At 36.3% G+C, this 18,947-nt stretch overlaps 2 protein-coding genes across 4 annotated transcripts in view; one reads left to right on the top strand and one right to left on the bottom strand.

Annotated features, from left to right (window-relative positions):
- The window catches only part of LOC140674375 (uncharacterized), a 204,455-nt gene that overhangs the window by 97,904 nt on the left and 87,604 nt on the right, over positions 1 to 18,947 (bottom strand). The window lies entirely within an intron of this gene.
- LOC140674374 (uncharacterized) overlaps positions 1 to 18,947 on the top strand; it is a 168,311-nt gene that overhangs the window by 86,723 nt on the left and 62,641 nt on the right. For both annotated transcript variants that reach the window (XM_072907850.1, XM_072907851.1), the window contains exon 2: positions 7,433 to 7,656. In XM_072907850.1, the coding sequence (XP_072763951.1) occupies positions 7,433 to 7,656 (224 nt within the window). The remainder of the gene's footprint in view (positions 1 to 7,432; positions 7,657 to 18,947) is intronic.

Raw genomic sequence — 18,947 nt, 5'->3', positions numbered from 1 at the left:
ACATGGGTGGTATCGTTTTCCCTTTTTACCGGACGCCATTGTGCTAGACATAATTCCGTCCGGTAGCCGCCTGCGGCGAGGAGGAATTTTTATGATCGCGATCCTTTCTCCTATGACCTCTCCGCGATTTCATTAAACGCGAATTCCGGCGTCGCATCACGATCGAGATTTTAGTATTTTATAGTCGATAAAACATTCGATCTATAGCGCAGCGACCAATTCGTCACGAATTCACGGATGCGATAAATGTGCCTCGTGAATAACGCCGAAATATTTCTATAGCACGTCTGAGTACTTTAACCTGGCTTAATCATGGAGAGATATATATATATATATATATATATATATATATCTCTTTTCTCTAAAACTGATAAAAAAGGATTTACCGGACAGTTTTAATAAATTTTAGTTTAAAATTTAATTTTTTTTGCAAGATTAGATGCTACTATTATTATTATTGTATGTTACTTAAGACAAAGCTTAATCCACAAAAATATGACACATAAAGTTTTGAAACATCTTTTTTAAGAATAGTAAAGTGTAGTGTTGTTTGATAGCGCGACATATAACAAAGTTTCTCGGGAAATCGCATTAAAAATAAAGGAGAAGAAGAAGGAAAAGGAAACTTGTTCATGAATGCCCTGCGTACTATTTCACCCGTATCACTAAAACTTTCTTTCGGCATGTACGGTGGATTAGGTCGATGACTCGAAGGCGCGACGGAGGCCATTCATACGGAACGTGCCTGGTTGTGGCCCCATCAGGTAAACTTTTAGAGCGTCCGCGTTATGTGCGCCGATAATATTGTTCCTGGGGACGACTCTTTATTTCCCGCTGGATAAAATCGTATTGTCGAGGAAAACTTTGAGGAGTGCTTCCGATAAAGTGCGCGCGTGCGCGTGCTTTTTTTTTGGCGCCAACGCGAACAAGAATCGATTACACTAACAAAAATAATATTGTGTGACCTGGAATACAGACTTTATACCGTTTGGTGAAAACTCAACTGTCAGGGAGATATAATGTATATTAATTGCATTTTTGGATTCATTAATTACAAAAATTCATTTAAAATTAATTTCATGTCATCCTTTCTGTTTGAAAACGAGATAAAATACTCCTCCCAGAGTTTGTTTTAATTAGACAACAACATCTAATTCGTAAACTTATTTTGGACAAAAATTTTTTTTACGCTCATCGTGGCAGATTCTCATGGGAGGCAAGATTTTCCCGGCGATGAGAGCGACGTAGAATATGTCGAATAAAAATTTACATTCACCTCAGCTCCAGAAGAAAATGGATAGAAGCCACGTATGAGCATAAAAACGGCGACGCGATCTCTGTCGTAAGGGAGAGATACAGATAATATCTCTCGCTCACGGCGTATTCGCGCGAGAAAACTTTCGCGATGTGCCGCTGCTTCTTCAAGTGCTCGGAGCAAAGTGCTCGGAACTTAATATGATAGCGCTCGGTTGGCGTTCAGACGAGCCGTGGTGCGGCTCGAAGAGAGTAATATTGATCGACGGAACGGGCTTACATCGTGCCAGAAGTGAGAGGGAGAGAGACGGATAGAGCCATGAGGAGAGGGAGCGAAAGAGCGAGCGAGCGAGAGAGAGAGAGAGAGAGAGAGAGAGAGAGAGAGAGAGAGAGAATCAAGGACGAGGTGGTGGAGGGCGAGGCCGGGTACAAGAGGGAGGGTCGCATTGGATGGTGGCATACGAGAAGGGGTGGTTGCCGGAGGGTCGACGTAGGGCCGACGCGCACCATCGTAACCAAAGGGTCTCCTCCTTCCCTCTCGGCGTCGTTCGTCTCTCTCCGACCGTCCTTCCTTCTTCTTTCTTCCTCTCTTCCTATATTCGCTCTTTCTTTCTCCTTTCCGCCTTTTATTTTCTTTGCTCGCTGTTTGGCTCGTCTTGCACGCGACTTTACGTAAAATTCAAAACTTTGCGATGACATTGCACGACATCGATCTACTAAATGACAGATCGAAGAATCGATGCGTCACGATCAAATAGTCATTTATTTCTAAGTGATTATAGGTGAGCTGGTGAGGGCGTATTAATAGGCAGTAACAGTGCAGTAATGTTTAAAAATGAAACAATTTTTTGCAGTTCACGTAAAACATGTATAAACCACGCGAGATTATTCTCGCGTGCGCGACCAATTTAACGATGTATAAATTTAGTAATAGACGATTACAAGTCAAATTATTAGGAACGAAATACTCTATATTAAAGTTTCTTACAGTGCATCAACCGCGTTATATTGGATAGAGTTAGATTGAGGGGTAACTTTGTTGTAAAATGGGTAAAAATTACAGTATCGTTTAATATCCCAGAGTTAATCGTTAGCTTTAGTTTCGCCAGTTTCAGGAAACTCTCGCTACTTGTTGATTAATTTTTTTTGCGCGTGATTTTTTTTTTAAACAGTTTTAATTTCGCACAAATTTACGATAATGTAATCTCATTTTATGACGATATCATCTATAAGATTTTTCACGAATTTCAAGTCACGCGGATATTTCTTAGCAAATATTTGAAGACAAAAATATAATTCTGAAGATATTTAACATTAAACGATTTCAACTAATTAAGTTTTAAAAATGAGTAAATAGATAATTTCTCTCTCTCTCTCTCTCTCTCTCTCTTCATCTTTGTCAATTTCAAGTTGAAATTAAATTTTTGCGTGCATTTCTTACTTTTCCTCAATAGATAGAGTAATTACCTTCAATATTTATACAGACTGTTAAACGTAATAGAACAAGTAATTTACCTCGACATATTCTGCAAAACGTCAAAGAATAAAAAATAATTAATTTCGTTTTACGTTTTCATCTTATATTCAATCTTTTATTTACACGTAGTTTAAGGGTTAGGAAGATGCCAACTCTATTTCGTTTTATACGATAAAAGTCTCAATTCGCGAGGAAAAGCAAGTACGACATCAGTGGTTCATCTCTAGGAATGGCGGGTATTTGCAGCCGAAGAAACTACCGGAAGGAAGTCAGTGTGACGATTGCGATGTGCGACGCGCACGTGGCACTTTGACGGCGCTGATCGTCGCCTCGCGTACGTGTATCTTATTTATACCGAGGTCGTGACCGCCGGCGGAAATAGCGCGCTCTTATCTTTACGAGAATCTTGGCGGGAGACTCGCCTCGAAAATGTTCTCGCCCTCGAACCTCGAACGGACCATCGGCAGCTGCGCGAGATGCGCGCCATGCGGAAAACTATCGCTAGCCGCGAGCGGAAACTTTTCAATCGAGTTTCTTGTTCGGGGCGCTAGCGCCCCGTCTCTCCTCCTCTCCTCCTCACTTTACCCTGCATAGCGGTCTCGTTATGGACTTTTTATTTTTGTTCTTTCGTTCCCGTAACTCGCTCACCTAGAACGAATCGGCAACGCCAAAGAAATCTCGATCGTGAGATTGTCGCGGAGAAGCTCGACCGAATCGAATAGATTGATCTTTTCGTGCTTTCCTGAGCGCCATTTCTACCTTCTGTGTGAAAATTTCGTAGAAATTTAAACCATACGCCGTTGGTATATGTATGTAAGAAAAGCAGCACGAATCTCATTATGAATTTATTAGTTTTTTAGAAGAGTTGAAAAATTTGCATTTTAATACTCTTTTAATTATCATTAATATTCTTAATCATCATTTTCTATACAATATTTTATATCGATATGATATATATATATAGGTATATTTTGAAAATATGAAAACCAAAAAAAGCATTTTTAATAAGAAGATGAAAATTATGTTTACCTGAAAAATTTATTTTAACAGAATGGTGCCAATAATAATTCAGATTTATATTACATGTTTATTTCGAAGATTCCTATGATAACCTCGGTAAAATTTTTTTTCAACGAGATGATAAAAGACACGAAGGTTATGACTGAATATCATGATATTTCATCGAATTATATGCGCTTTGTTGAGAATAATCAAGGCTGATTATTTCAGAGTTGGAATATGATATTGCATAATTATGATTAATTAATTACATTTCCAAGTAACCTTTCTTGCGAAATATAAATTATACCAATCAGATACATTACAAAGGCAATGTAATTGCAAAGTTAACAATCCAGCATCATGTTACAGCGCACCTATACATTTTCCATTTCACTTGTTAAGTGATAAATATAACAAAGCGAAAATAATATTACTTTGTAAACAGATACAGATCAATTAAATACATACATCGTAAAAATAGGACAGAAATAATAATATAAAATTCTCTTTCGTAGCCGAAGCAATTCTAATACTACAATCTCGAGAGAATTGAGATTGCAGTATATAAAACAGTCCGTTCGAAGCGGCGCCGGCCGATGACTCTATTGACCCCTGTTTTATCGCTATCGCGGCATTAAAAATATATTATTTACATGGCGAATTGCGCGGAGGGATAGAGTACAATTTCTCCTATAGGTTTATAATCCGATAATCTGCGCGTAATCGAGAATTTGGCGTACCTTCTCCTTATCTCGTCGCATGCAGCAGACCGAAGTTAATAAATCGTGGATGTATATCGAGTCGACTCCATTTTATCTCGACGGTGCACGCGAATCAATCGGTTGCCGATCGGTCGAACCGATAATTCGACTCCGATTCGGTTCGTTTGACCGATCCGAATGGACATTAAGCACCATAACAGCGTAGACGTGGCGCATTTAAACGGCCATACGAATCGGCGCGGCGGTTAGGTTCTTCGCCGAGCAACTGTAAATGATTAAGTGCGGCAGGACGCCCGTCGTCGATCGATGTTCATTTGAATAAACGCGCTTCCCATTGAGAAACGTAATCGTTTTTCAGCCGAGGGAACGTTGGTCAAGCGTTTCGACGTAAACGTTCTCAATGGATCCAGCGAAAATATATAGAATGCCTCGATAGAAATATAATTAAAAAAAAAATCTATACACATGATTATACACCTTGGAGAGGACCTTCCGAAAAAATATTAAAAGTTTAAAGAGAATTTTATATTTTCCATTTTTTCTAGACACGCGAATTTAATTTAAAAAAATTATATCGACATTATATCTGTGTTAGTAAATTTGAGAAAATTTTGCAAAGTTTGTACATCATAATCGTCTTTAAAAATCAAAGAGAGATTTATACGTTATATCTTTAGTAAATTTGGTGTATGAGAAATTTGCAAATCGAAACTTTCTGGTATAATGGAGTTACTTATTCGTTAAATTCGCTGACTCACAGTTGTCTGACAAAATAGTTTCCTCTCTCGGATATTCCGATCTCTGCCCTCTACTAGAAATTGTATTCTCCAAAACTCGACCAAGATTTGTATGTTTTAATTTTTCTTTTTCCGATCTCTAAGTTTCCGGATTTAGTCTCTTTAAAGACTTTGTATTTAGTTTAGCGCCCCAGCACAAAGACATCTGTGGATCTTCATAGTTTCAAGCACTGAAATTTTCTCCGCGCCGCTATTTATTCAGAACATTTGAGACAATTGAAAACTTTAATTTGCTCTAATTTTAACGGCTAATGGCGCATTCTGTTCTTGCCGGCGACACGTTCGAGTTAGCATAAAGTTGGAATTAATGTCGTAATTATATCAGACATACATTTTCAATTTATCGTACAAGAATAGCGACGTTTGTCTCTCGATAATATGGAAAAAATAGCATACATCGACTCGGGATGACCTCTATATCGTCGATATAGGGGAATGTCCCCTGTGCGTGTGCACATAATACATTACTTAACGGCGAGTCACGTTTTTCCCTCTTCACCGTCGCATCCAGATGTGCAACGCACTGTACGTGTTCGACAAGCGGACGATGGCGTCGAGACGTGAAAAAGACTCGTAAAATTTCTTACCGGTGGCAGTAAAAGTTAACAACTCTTCGCGACTGACTCGTCGCGACACAAGTTCGCAGTTGGACATAACGCATTTATTTACTCGTAAAAAAAAAAAAAAAAAAAAAAAAAAAAAAAAAAAAAAACGTGCCGCCGAGACAACACAAATGTGTTGTTTAATCAAATTCATACGAAACGATCTAGAGACGATCCGTGTTAATATAGTATTTGATCCAAATCTCGTAAATGTGAAAAAGCAATTTTTCAAGTTTCACGAAATATATATAGATCTATTGGAAACAAATTTGCCACCATGTTTCGCTCAAATATAATTTTGCACAGCATACGTAATGACCGAACGATTCGCATTAATAACGTGTTCGCGCTCATATTAACACCACGCACGTTTAATAGAATTCATTGTATCTCGTCTATCTCGCATTGTGCGTGCACCGAGGGGCGGAAGGAAGGAGAGCGGCTGGTAAATTATTACATGTAATTGATCGTGCGCAATGTACGGATTTACCATAGGTGTTTATTTGGCGCGCGCATTCGCTCCCGACCGAAAACGCATCGCAATTGCACTTTAGGCGGCACAAACGCATACGTCACAAACTCCCAGTCTTGGGAGTAAGTAATTTCTCCATGTTACCGCCGGAGCGAAGAGCTGCAAAGGGATGGTAATGGGGATAGGGGAAACAGGTGGGGGCAGAGGAAGAAGGGAAGAGAAAGGAAGGATATTCTCCGTGAGAGAGACGAAGATGCGCGCAAACTTCTAGAACTGCAACCTCTGTTGCCCGCTCCGAAATATGTTATGGCATAATGCCGGGGGAAACTGCAGCGATATCGCAATAACGTCCCGGCACAAGCCCCCGGGCCCCAAGTGCGTCTGTAACTTATTTCCCCGACGCGTTGACTGCCGACTGTCGTCGCGCATTCGTTATCATTCGTTTTAAATGCAAATCCTGCTGGCTGCAATCGCGCATTCTAGCATTGTGGTTATTTGTACGGTGGCTCACACGGCCGTGTGTCCTCCGTGCGCAAAAGTGGCATTTTTTTCGCCCTGAAAACGTGAATTTCATCTTTGTAGGGTGATTTTTTTTTTTTTTTTTTTTTTTTTTTAAACGCGCGTGTAATAGAGGAAAAGTGCGATTGCGTGTTTCATGTTCGTTTCATGTTCCATGAGAATGTAAAACAGAACATGTTGCAGTCAATCGAAACGTATACTTAAAAATTTGTTCTCCTGATATTGTTTGAAAATATCGAGTTGCACTAATTTTCATCCTGGATCACTTTTCCCGAATCTTACTTTCCAATATATGCATTATATATATGCAAAAAAAAAAAAAAAAAAAAAAAAAAGATGTTAAATTTGACAGAAAAATCTCTATCTTAGTTTATGATTCATAAATCATTACATCTCTCTGTGTGTGTGAAGCAAGTCGTACTTTAATTTGAATAAAACTACCATAAAATTTTTATAATCACACATAAAATATTATTTTCACGCTTACATGATTCAAGTAATAACGTGGATCGTTTATATTGCCATCTACGTGAATACAAGTCGAATCGATTAACTCTCACATTTGTCTATTTCCGTTCTCCTTGCAGACCAGATGAGCGATATCTGCAAGAAGTACTTCCTGCGGGACCTCTATAGGAAGATAGACGGCGCCGTTCTTACGTCGCAAAATGAGAGAGACCTCGATTGCGCCATTACTTTCCAGACTCACAGCATCCTCCAACGTTTCATGCTCCGATTCGATCAGCTGCAGTTAGACTGCAATGACCATCTCTACATCTACGATGGCGCGCACGCGGTTGGCAGTTACAAGGTAAGTCGTCCATGAAATCTACACACGTGTGTTAAACGATATTATCGAGAGCTCGGCTCTACGGCCTTCGTCGCGGCAAATGATCGTGAGCGGGAGAGGGCAGCTTCGATAAGACATCTCACGTTTCCTTAATGGATTTCGATCGAGGATATAACCGGCACGGTACAGCAGAAATATTCGCAAAAAATTCATGATGAAAAAAAGGTTAAATTCAACGATTAAAATCGGCATAATTTCGAATGGATTTCCATGTTTTACATGCACGCGAAAATTATCTCTATATATGCTCGACGCAAGTTAGCATAAATATTGTATCGCATAAATTTAATTTACATTATTACGACTGTTAGGTCAGATCATACGTTACTGATTATACAAGGAATGCGAAACGCGTCGATATATGTATATTTCGTCATTTACCAAATTTCTCTTCCTAATTCTTATTATCTATACAAAAGAAATATATCGTATATAGTTAAAGGTCTAGATTTAAACAATTACTCTAAACAACTCCACAAAGATGGAAATAATCTCAATAAAAAATATTATCCATTAATGCGTGAACAAATATTTCCGATTGCGCGAGGATAAATCTGTGCGTTTTAAAGTTGTAAAATAATGAGCAGTCAATTTGTAGGTGTCATATACGATTTATGAATAAACGAGAAAAATCGCAGTTGTCTCGCACTTATTGTTAAATTCGAGATGAAGCAATCGGGTCAAGGTGAGAGATGGACATTCGTGTGCGACAGAATATAAATTATATTATTATGTAAAACAAATAGGAATTCATTAATGCGTGATCCCTCTGTCGATTTGGCTCTCAGATTAGCCGTTACCTTGAAATTTTTCAACACGAAATTAACATGCGTCATATACGGACTGTTTCTACGGAAACTTATTTATTTTATTCTTCTTAGCCCGTGATTCTAAAAAATTATTTAAATAGGTATACGTATATTATAAAATGCGTGTCAAATGTTGACAGAGGAGATAAACTCCGTTAAATCAACTTGCGTTGAAGTTCCGCCTAATGGGAATTCAATATATAAATTGTTTAGCAATATGTACATTAAACGGCAATTTGAACGGCGTGAGCGTAAATGAGAGAAGCGCGCGAGAATATTATTTTTCAATTAATTTGCGATAAATTTTATTGCGGTGCGAGTTCCATATAGGAGTTAATTATTAAGCTACTTAGCGTAATGCAGCATGGAAGGATCAGTTGGGAGCCATTAAAACGCGGCAATTTCCGTTGAAATTGCCGCATGGTTCGTGTTTCAACTAGAAACTACGGTGTTAAACATGCTGATACACGGCGCTGATATGAGGTTTCGTCATTAAGAAGACTCGCAAACGAAAGTGTGATATCTCGTCCAGAAATAATATTATTATTAATCACCATTTCTGTTGTTGTATCTGGTTAGATGTGTTAAAAAATCGCCGCCTGTTGTATTATATCGTTTTTTTTAACAACATATTATTTTTAAATGTTTACTTGAAGAAAGCCGCCTTTCTTTCTTTCTTTCTTTCTTTCTCTCTCTCTTTTTCTCGTTCTGTCATTTGCACTCTCTTTTTCTCTTCTCTTTCTCTTCGCAACAGCATTAGTATACTTAGGGGAAATTTATGTTTTAAACGTAATATACTTATTCGATAAAACCCGGAAAAGAATTTCAAGAATGAATGCTAGGAGCGCGCCTTTTATATATGTATGTCCATAAAAATTTCTACTTTTGTGTGAACTTTTAGTCGGCCGAATGTGCGACCGAGTTTTATTGTTTCGAAAAGAGTGAGGTCGTTTAAAGTTTCAAGGATAATCCAAGTTATTGAGTATATTAAATTAGAATTTATATCGCGATATTACGTGCCAGTATTAGAGACATAATAAAAAAATCAATTATTATTATTAACAAACAGGCAACTAGAAACTGAGCCAATATTATTATTAATATTTTGAACACAGAGATATGAAATATTATTGCTTAATAAATAATTATTAAATTATTATGTTATAAAATGATATTGTATTATTAATAACAAACAAAAGTTTGTAATTTCATCCAATTTTATCGCAAGGAATTTTATCACGCTCTTATTTTATTAATAAAATATGAAAGAGGAATTTAGTTTATCTGTGATTCCCGTCCCAGATAAACTTTTTCAAAATTAATCCGGTTCACCAACCATTGACGATGACGTCAATGGTTGAAGAAAGCTCTGAACGACGAACGACTTCATTCAGCGAATTGGCCATTAACGTCACTGACGTTGTTCTCTCGCGCAACGTTTACAGTCCGCCATGACGATTTTTCTCGGGTTTCTCTAACGATTAGTGTGCGCGGCCGATGCACTTCTCGCGTGTATTCGACGTGAACCGACCTAATTGCTGTCATTGTTCAAAGACGGCGCCGCTAATTGCGAGGCCAACGACGTTATTTTTCCGTGGTTATACTAACGCTGTTGCGGAGGAAGAGGGAGAAAGAGAGGGTGCAAAAGAAAGAAAGAGAGAAAAAAGAAAGATGGCTCTTTCTTTCCGCTTCGTCTGCGAGGTTCAATTTTAATTATATTCCGCCCATTATGCATTCCGAACATGGCCGGTGCGGGACAGAGTAACGCAAACTTGCGCCATTAATCAAGATTCGTTTCTTGAGAGAATGATGCCAACGGATTCAGTTCTTTCCTTGTCCTAAGTTCCCTCCATCGATTTTTCGCAATCGAACCGAAATATATTCTTGGAGAAGCATCTCTTTATTAAAAATTTTCTACTATACTTTTTAAATATCACAAACACGTTTTTCATGTCGATATTTATCAAATGTGTGTGTCTATTACAAATATTAATTTTTCTTCACAGTGTCTATTCAAATCTTATAAAAAAATTCCTTGATTGTTTGAAAATTCCAGATATTTTTATTCAAAATTTCAAGAGTAAGGAGAATATTTTCGAGATTTTCTAGAGTTTTTTTTTTATAAATTAAATAGATAGCTGTAGCCATTAAATAAAAAAATTACTCAGGACAAATTGAAACGCCAAGTTCGCACACCAAGCCTCACTTTGTCTGCCCACTATTTTTTAAACATTTCTTACTTCAGATTTTAAGCGCTTGAGAGTTTCACAATAGTTGTACAAAAAGCTCAAAATGTGTAAAAATTAGAATATTAGAATATTAATTAAACAAATTAAATTGCCAAATTAAACGCTGATTATATTTCGATGATTCTATCGATTGATGAGATGTGTTATATTATTCTTCATTATTCTGCAATTACTTTTAATTTCTAGAGAGAGAGAGAGAGAGAGAGAGAGAGAGAGAGAGAGAGAGAGAGAGAGAGAGAGAGAGAGAGAGAGAGAGAGAGAGAGAGAGAGAGAGAGTTTTATACATCAAAATTATTAGAACATTCATTAAGCAAATTACAAAATAAATCGCCCGAAATGCCAAACGTATAAATATCGAGACGAGACATTGGTCTTATGTCAATAGTTTTATCGACTTTAATGAGACTTTGTGTCAGTCTGTAATCACTTTTAATTTCCAGAGAGGGTTAGATGAATAAAAAAATTATTAGAGTATTTATTAAACAATTTAGATTGCCCGAGACGTACCAAGATAAGACGCTGTCAAAAATCATATTTCGAATGTTCTATCGACTTTAAATGAGATTTCATGTTAATGAGATTTTGTGTTATTCATACTTTCTGAATAGTTCTAGGAGTTCTAGGTAGGCGTTGTAAAAATTGAGGATATTTATTAAACAAATTAGATCGAGACGCTAGTAGAACACGAAATCTCATTTAAAGCCGATAGAACTATATATCGACAAACGAACAGTACTCACTTCGATACTTATACGTCCAGCGTTTCGGACGATCTAATTTGTTTAATGTTTACACATGTAACATTTTGTAAAACTATTATAGAATTTTCAAGCGCCTAAAATCTGATAAGAAATGTCAAAAAAATTATAAACGAACAAAGCAAGATGCAACGAACTCAACATCTCACAATCAGTTTGTTTCGGGCCATTTTTTTTTTTTTTTTTTTTTTTTTTTGTTTAATAGTCAGAATTATTTGTGTTTAATCAAAAACTCTAAAACTATTAAAAATAAAGCCAGAACTTTCGACAATTAATGAGTTTCCACAAAGTGAGACGCCAATTTTGACACACACTTGGTTGACTGTTTACAATATAAGAGCAAAATGATCGAAAAGATTCCCTGAATCCCAAAATTCCATGAGACTTTCCTAATTTTTCCAGATACAAAAGAAATAGTTGAGAATTCCAAATTTTTCATATTTCTTTCAGAGAGTAGACATCCTGTTCTTTCTTTGCATCGATCAGAAAAAATCTATTAATCGCATCATCAGCGATTGAAATGACTCTTTAATGTTTCACACGTATTTTCGCAATTTGAATGGAATGCCGCAACGCATATTTTCTGAGTCGACTAACATTCTCTGAAAAATGAATTCATTTTTTACAGTTCATCCCCATATGCATCTCGTGAATGCGTATTCGAGCGCGAGCATGTTTATTTATTAAGCGCACTCAATTACGCGTCCACACCGGTCGTAAACAACGCCCTCGTTCGCAACTCGGCTGTAATATAGGGTGGCAAGAATAATGTGCACTTGGATCTGCGTGAAATTGACTGAAATATCGTATACACACATATACATACATATAGATAACTTATAAATGCGTAACACTTTATGATTATTGGTGATTACTTTTTGAAAATGTAATGTTTTTTTTTTCCCCCCTCAAACTGATTCGAAAGATTCTAAACTCTAATTGTTTGATTAGAGAATAATTGATTTATTGTAATCATTGATTATAATAGCTGCGAATATTTTTGCTTAAAATTAACATATGATGATTCCAATGATATTAATCGTTTATCGTTATTCGACAATAAAAATATTTTGCTACGTCGAGAATTATATCAAATTTGCTTGTATGTATTCTCGTAGTCGTATTATTGATCAATAATAAGTCACTCGAAATTATTGGAGATTTTTCAACTCTCTAGATATTAATCGCTATGCATTTTGGACACCCTGTGTATTTTTCCCGCGATATATATGGCTCTCGAAGCGCAGAGAGGTACGATCTCGGCATAATTTACGAAAAATAAACGACATAGCACAACCGTGTTATAGTCAGCGAAATGTCTTCCTAATTTAAATTACCTCGGGTACTTTTCGCCGCATATTACTCACGATACGCAAATGCGAAATTACCGATTGTGTTTGTGTGACTCGCATGTACGTGTGCGTCGTATAGATACGCGTAACGCACGGCAGAAAGCCAGAAAGCAATTGCGATTTTGCACAATGGCGAACTTTAACTTTAACCTTTTTCTTTTACGACTTTCGTAATGGGCCGTTGGACCTGTCTTTTTTATTACGCTTTGTTTTCTCCTTATTTTCCAAATATGCTACTCGTTTTTTCAAGAGACGACTGTCTGTTCGAGTCTCTTCTCCTGCTAATGTAACTTTGGTCCCTTTTTGCGAAGCGCACACCTTCCTCAGCGTCTTCGATGCGCTTCTTTCTTAGTAAAGTACCGTGTAGTTTGAAAAATCAAGTACAGTATGTATTGCCGTTCGCAAAATACGAAATGCATTATTCATTCTTTATGCGGGAACTTTTAGCGGAAGTCATAAATGTGTAGTAAGTTCAGTACGAGTAAGTATGAATGAAGAGTCGACTTCAAAAGCGTCGAGTTAACTTTATTATTTTCTCCGTCACATTGTTGAAAAAGTTAGTTTTAATTTCAGAATTCTGCACTCTAATATGTGGATATATGATAATTCTTCTTTTAATCCCCTGACACACAGTGCGACGGGAACTCTTTGCAAAAAAAAAGATATTACAGAAGTATTTCAATTGGAAAGATCTGTCAATTAATCTCAATGCCTTGAATATTCAATTTTTATCTTATTTATATCTATGAATAAAACGATATATTTTGCATAAATGAGTGAATACACATATAGAAAAAAAAAAAAACTCTTGTCGTATGAGAAATGCTTGCAATTTTAATTTTTAAATTCCATCGTCCCGATGCAACGACCATGATGTTAAGAGAACGACATTTTTAACGGAATCCGCTTATATTCTTTCCCTTGTATTCTCGTCTAGCTGGATTAATTTGCGTCCTGGGATCCGGGAACAGGCGGTAAAGTTCTAATTTCGTAACTTGTAATTAACTTGGCCCGCGCGAAACTAACTTTGTCCACAAAAAAAGAAAAAAAAAAAATGGTGGCGATAGCTACGGAGTTGGCGGAAAAATCTGTTCTTTAATTGCCAAGTCAAATAACGTAATTAACTCCTTATCGAGACGCGAGGAATGCACTTATTGTTAGATTCCGGATTTTCCTCTTTGTCTCTGACGAGAGCAGCGCGAAGGAGTTTACATAACTTCGAGGAAAATCAGATAATTTAGAGAATTCTTAGAAAGATCTCGGAAAATATACTAGAAGAAAGCATAATAAGCGAGCTGTCTTGTAACTCACTTTGCGAATGGAGTCGTTGTCTTTTTTGAGTTCATGATAATATATCAAAAAGTTACAGAATTTTTGTTCAATAATACAAACGAAATACAAGCATAATTAAAAAGCGAAAGAGTCTTTATGACAATAAAAAGCAACTTTAAATTCTTGTCTTCACTCGCTGTTTCGGACGAGTTGCTGCCGGCTTTTCGAAAACAGGCAGCATCTGTTATCATCGTCTCACCTTTTGTCAAACTTGTCGAGATACATGAGTGGCTGCGAGATCGCGACAGAGTTCTCGTGGTATCGAAAGTTGCGATAATATCGTCTCAACGTGTCATTAGTTAAACGCTAGCTCGGATATTTGCGACTGAAGTTATAACCCTAGGCCGCCTAAGGCTTGGTCATTAACGGATGAACTTCCAAGAGCGGTCCCGTAAATCCAGCTAAAGCCTTTACCGCCACCGCAGACTTCCTTACACACAACTCCCACGAATATCTCGAGATATTGATAATGGAAGTGGGAGATGATCCGCGACGTCTTCCACATTTCAGCATTGACGCACCGCTAAATACCTCTCGCTTCTTCGTATAGGTTTATATCAATCAATCCATAGATATATTCAAGACTCGATTCCAGCAAAATAGAAATCCCTCGTTATTGATGTGAATCAATTTTCGTTTGATTCTATTGAAGAGCAACAGCTCGTAAAACGAGAAAAAACGGTTGCAAACAGCAAAATGAATTATTTTAACGGACACGTGATATATCATGAAGAAGAGTTATCGTTAAAAAATTTTTTAAAGTAATATCGAAATAAACAATATTTTCGCAAAGTACGGTAGCTACTACTTGTAATAAAATATTAGGTTAATCTAATAGCGAACTAAAAACAGAACTAAAAACATATTTTCAGAATAGATTTCCCTTCATGATTTCTCTGATAAAATTGCATTTCTATAAATCAGTCTGTAGAAAAACAATCAGGTAATGGACTAACTGAGCCGCAGAATTTTCTGTAATGCAATCGTAATACTTTTCTTCGTTTATTAGTGAGATGAGCAGACAAGACAGAATAATAAAAGAATAAGAATTTTGCTATCTCGAACAGATTTGAGTTTGTTGATATAATTCTGATATGTGATCGTTTAAAGCTGATTGTCTTGTCCAACAAGCGCACACATGCACATTTTCCTGCTGATTCTTATTGCTAGAGAACTGGAAAATATATCGCCATTTTGTAGCGTAATCGCACTATGTATCGTAGAATCAACGTTACACCAACACATGCGCGTGTCCGGAAAAAAAAATGGAAAAAAAGATCGTCTCGCCAAAGACAAATTTGTTCTACTTCGTGCCCTCGTGGCTTTGCGAGGCTTTTTAGTTTTCGCGTTTGCTTTCACGGATAAGCCGCGTTTTTCTTCTCGCTCTAACTTGACGGCTGCTGGCCCAGACAAAGGCTTAAGCTTGTAGTTACGTCGGCTCCAAGCTAACTTTTAGAGAGTGTCTTCAACATACATGCGATTTTCCATTTAGTTGTCAGACGCAAACACAGTAGCTCGGAAAATCTGCATATTCTTACACCGCATAAAAGCTCGTAAATTCTCGGTTATGCGAATTAAATTTATATTACACGTATGTAGTATTCTTCATGTTGCGAAGTTCGATTTATATAATAAATCAAAATATAATTAATATGATTGACGCAAGTAAATATCTTTCGAGATCTTAAAAGCTGAATGCGATGAAAGATGGAGTGAAAATTTTATTAATTTGCGTTATTTGAAATATCAACCTTTAATCCATTTTACAATTTTTTTATCCATCATCAATTGATTGTATTTTCTTCATTATATAAAGCATTTATACACAATATTATTTATCGTTTATTCTAATTCGCTTATGAAAGCAACGTACAATTATTATTTGAATTGTACACTTTCAATTGTACTACATACGAATAGTAATTGTTCAACATAAAAGCAGATGGGAAATAAAACGAGCGTATTCGTTAATAAGGGTACGTCAGTAGTCAGAGTGAGGACGAAGCTCGAATGGCGGCTGAAGGATTGTTCCTCCTTACTGCCAACTTTCTCACGTCCGCGATTGTGCCAGTGTGCGAGTAATGATAACGTCGACTTGAACTTTCTTACGGCGCGATATCGCCCCCGAGAATTTGTGCAGCGCTTACCGTGGAATTTCCGCAAGTTTCTAGGAAGTAGTGCAGTCTCGTCGAGGTGCTGGAGGGAAGAACGACTAGGAAAAGAGGACGGGGGAGGGGGGGGGGGGGAGAAGGTACTAAGAGAGTTACCGTAAAGTGTTGCAACGTTAAGTTGACCAAATTTATGTTAGTTGTCGCCGTTTTGGCCGTCGTGTTCCTCTCAACCGGTTACATTATACAATATTCTAAAATATGCCATGACATTTTCAAGAGCACGTGGTAACGAAGAACGAGGCTTTAAATTTTCGCAAAATTTTTCTCATCATGCATTTATTATAATTCCACAAAGATTTCTGGTTTGTATTTAAGATATATATATTTAAGTGCAAAAACAATACACGCAATATCAATAAATATAAAAAGCCTATGGGCTTTTATATTTATAAGCGAAAGGTTCGTGATTCTAAATGGTTAATTTTTACCGAGACGTGACATTGGCTGTGTTTCATACGCTTATGCGTATGCGTTTCGGCAAACCGTATAATTTGAAAATTTAATTAAATTTATTTCTTTTATTCACGGTTTATCTCAATTAAATTCCTTCTGCATCAACGGTGAACACATTTGAAGCTGAGAATTTTGATATGTAAACACGAAGAATATATATGTATTTTCTAACTTTAATATGTTTATAAATACCCATGTGCAACAGTCTCTTTATTTATTTATCATAATTTTTATCCGCGATGAACTCTAATTAAGGCGAAACACGCAGTAGCACTCAACGTGTTTATAATTATACGGTACACTTTTTACGTCATATAACTAAATTTTTTAAATGCAGCATTTAACATATTTTTTGCGTACATTATTCATGAATATTCAAAGCGAAAAGCTCGGCTGATAATTCCAAACTCGGACTCGTGTTCTTTACTCTTTAGATATTTTTTCTGCATACGCGCAATAAATCGTTTGCAACCGATTGTGAGAGGAACTGCAATACTTGACGATGATTCAAAAGCGTTCACTCGGAAATGAGATCGTACACCGTTCGCGAAATTCTCTGCATCGAGAACTTCAAGCTGCCGACAGCCGTTTTCAAGTTTCATCACCTCGTGCATACTTTAGCCGTTTTCACTTTACCTTATTTTTATTGAAAGAGCACGCTTTTGCCAGTGTATCTATTTTACCTTCTATATATCGATGTTGAATCTAATATTACTCTACAACTTTTTCTCTCGTCACATCGACTATCTGTATCCTTTTATCTCGTCTATATTTGATTTGTTATCCTTTATAAGCTTCTCTTTTATAAACATGTTCCTCATACTGATATTTGACATTTGTTCAAGATATTAATATTATTCATATAACATTTAGATTTATTATAATAGATCTTTTATATATATTATCCATTTCCTTTTCTAGTTATTTATTATATATTTTTCTTTCGAATTACGGGGTACGTTTCTTTTTTAATTATGAAATAATTAAATTTTAATTATGAAATAATGCTTGAATGAGATGAAATATAATGAGATTTTTAAATATCTTTCGCAGGATTTAATTTATATATATATCCTAATAATTTTGTCTGTCTTCTAAAATATTGCGTTATTAGTTATGAAAAATATTAGTTACAAACAAAATTGTTCTTTGATTAGTAAATATTTCTACGTCAAAAAGAAGATGTATCGAATTATTAAAACAAAGTGCAAATTCCAGCAAAAGTCGTCTTGCGTGAATAAAAATTGAATTTTGGCTGTGTCACGTTTGTAAAGAATATTAAGGTAATGGAGAACATTACGCGCTTTGTTTTTACTTTTTCAGTCGCACAATACAAAATAAATAATCAAGCGAATGCATCAGACAATGATAAATTTTGTTCAAAGCTTACTTATTAGTTATTGCGTTTTAGCGGTTTATATACAGTAAAACAGTAAAAAAATCTTATCTCGACATGCTCGCAGTAGAGGCAGCGATAATGACGTAATTGATCTTATAATTATAGTTCAAGGGCTTCCTTATCTTAGGGTAACACGCTCATTATTTCTTCTTGAATTATGAACAGAGTCATCATACACAGAAGCATAAATAGATTCTATATTAATTCAATCATCATTGATTAGTGGCTGTAATTAAAGACTCTTAATTCTAATAAAGCTAAGGTAAAAGAAATTTACATTTTATATATATATATATATATATATATATAAAATTATATAAATATTTACGACTTGGATAAGGAACAACGTTATGTTTACAGGTTTTATTCATAATATTTTATTATTGTTTTAATTAATTTCGAAATAATAAGTCTGGATAAAGCCCGAAATTGTCAATCATTCTTGTAAAGACGAGAGAGAGAGAGAGAGAGAGAGAGAGAACACGTCGTTATTAATCCGATATTTATGCGGCCCATTTTCTTGCGGATCAACGAGCGAGAGTGCTGTGCGTTCGCGATAAGATTCTCGCTGATTCGAGAAATCTCGCGTTTTCGGCGCGAATTTACATTCGCCTGAACCGAGCTCTAGCACAGAAATATTCAGCTGGATCGTACGCGATCCGCAGGTCGATAAATCTGGTAGTCGGCAGAGAGACGACCGAGATTGAGTCATTAGTTTTACGGGGATAA

Source organism: Anoplolepis gracilipes, chromosome 16 (genome assembly GCF_047496725.1).
Source record: "Anoplolepis gracilipes chromosome 16, ASM4749672v1, whole genome shotgun sequence".
NCBI lineage: Eukaryota > Metazoa > Arthropoda > Insecta > Hymenoptera > Formicidae > Anoplolepis > Anoplolepis gracilipes.
This window is presented reverse-complemented; position numbering and strand designations above follow the sequence as displayed.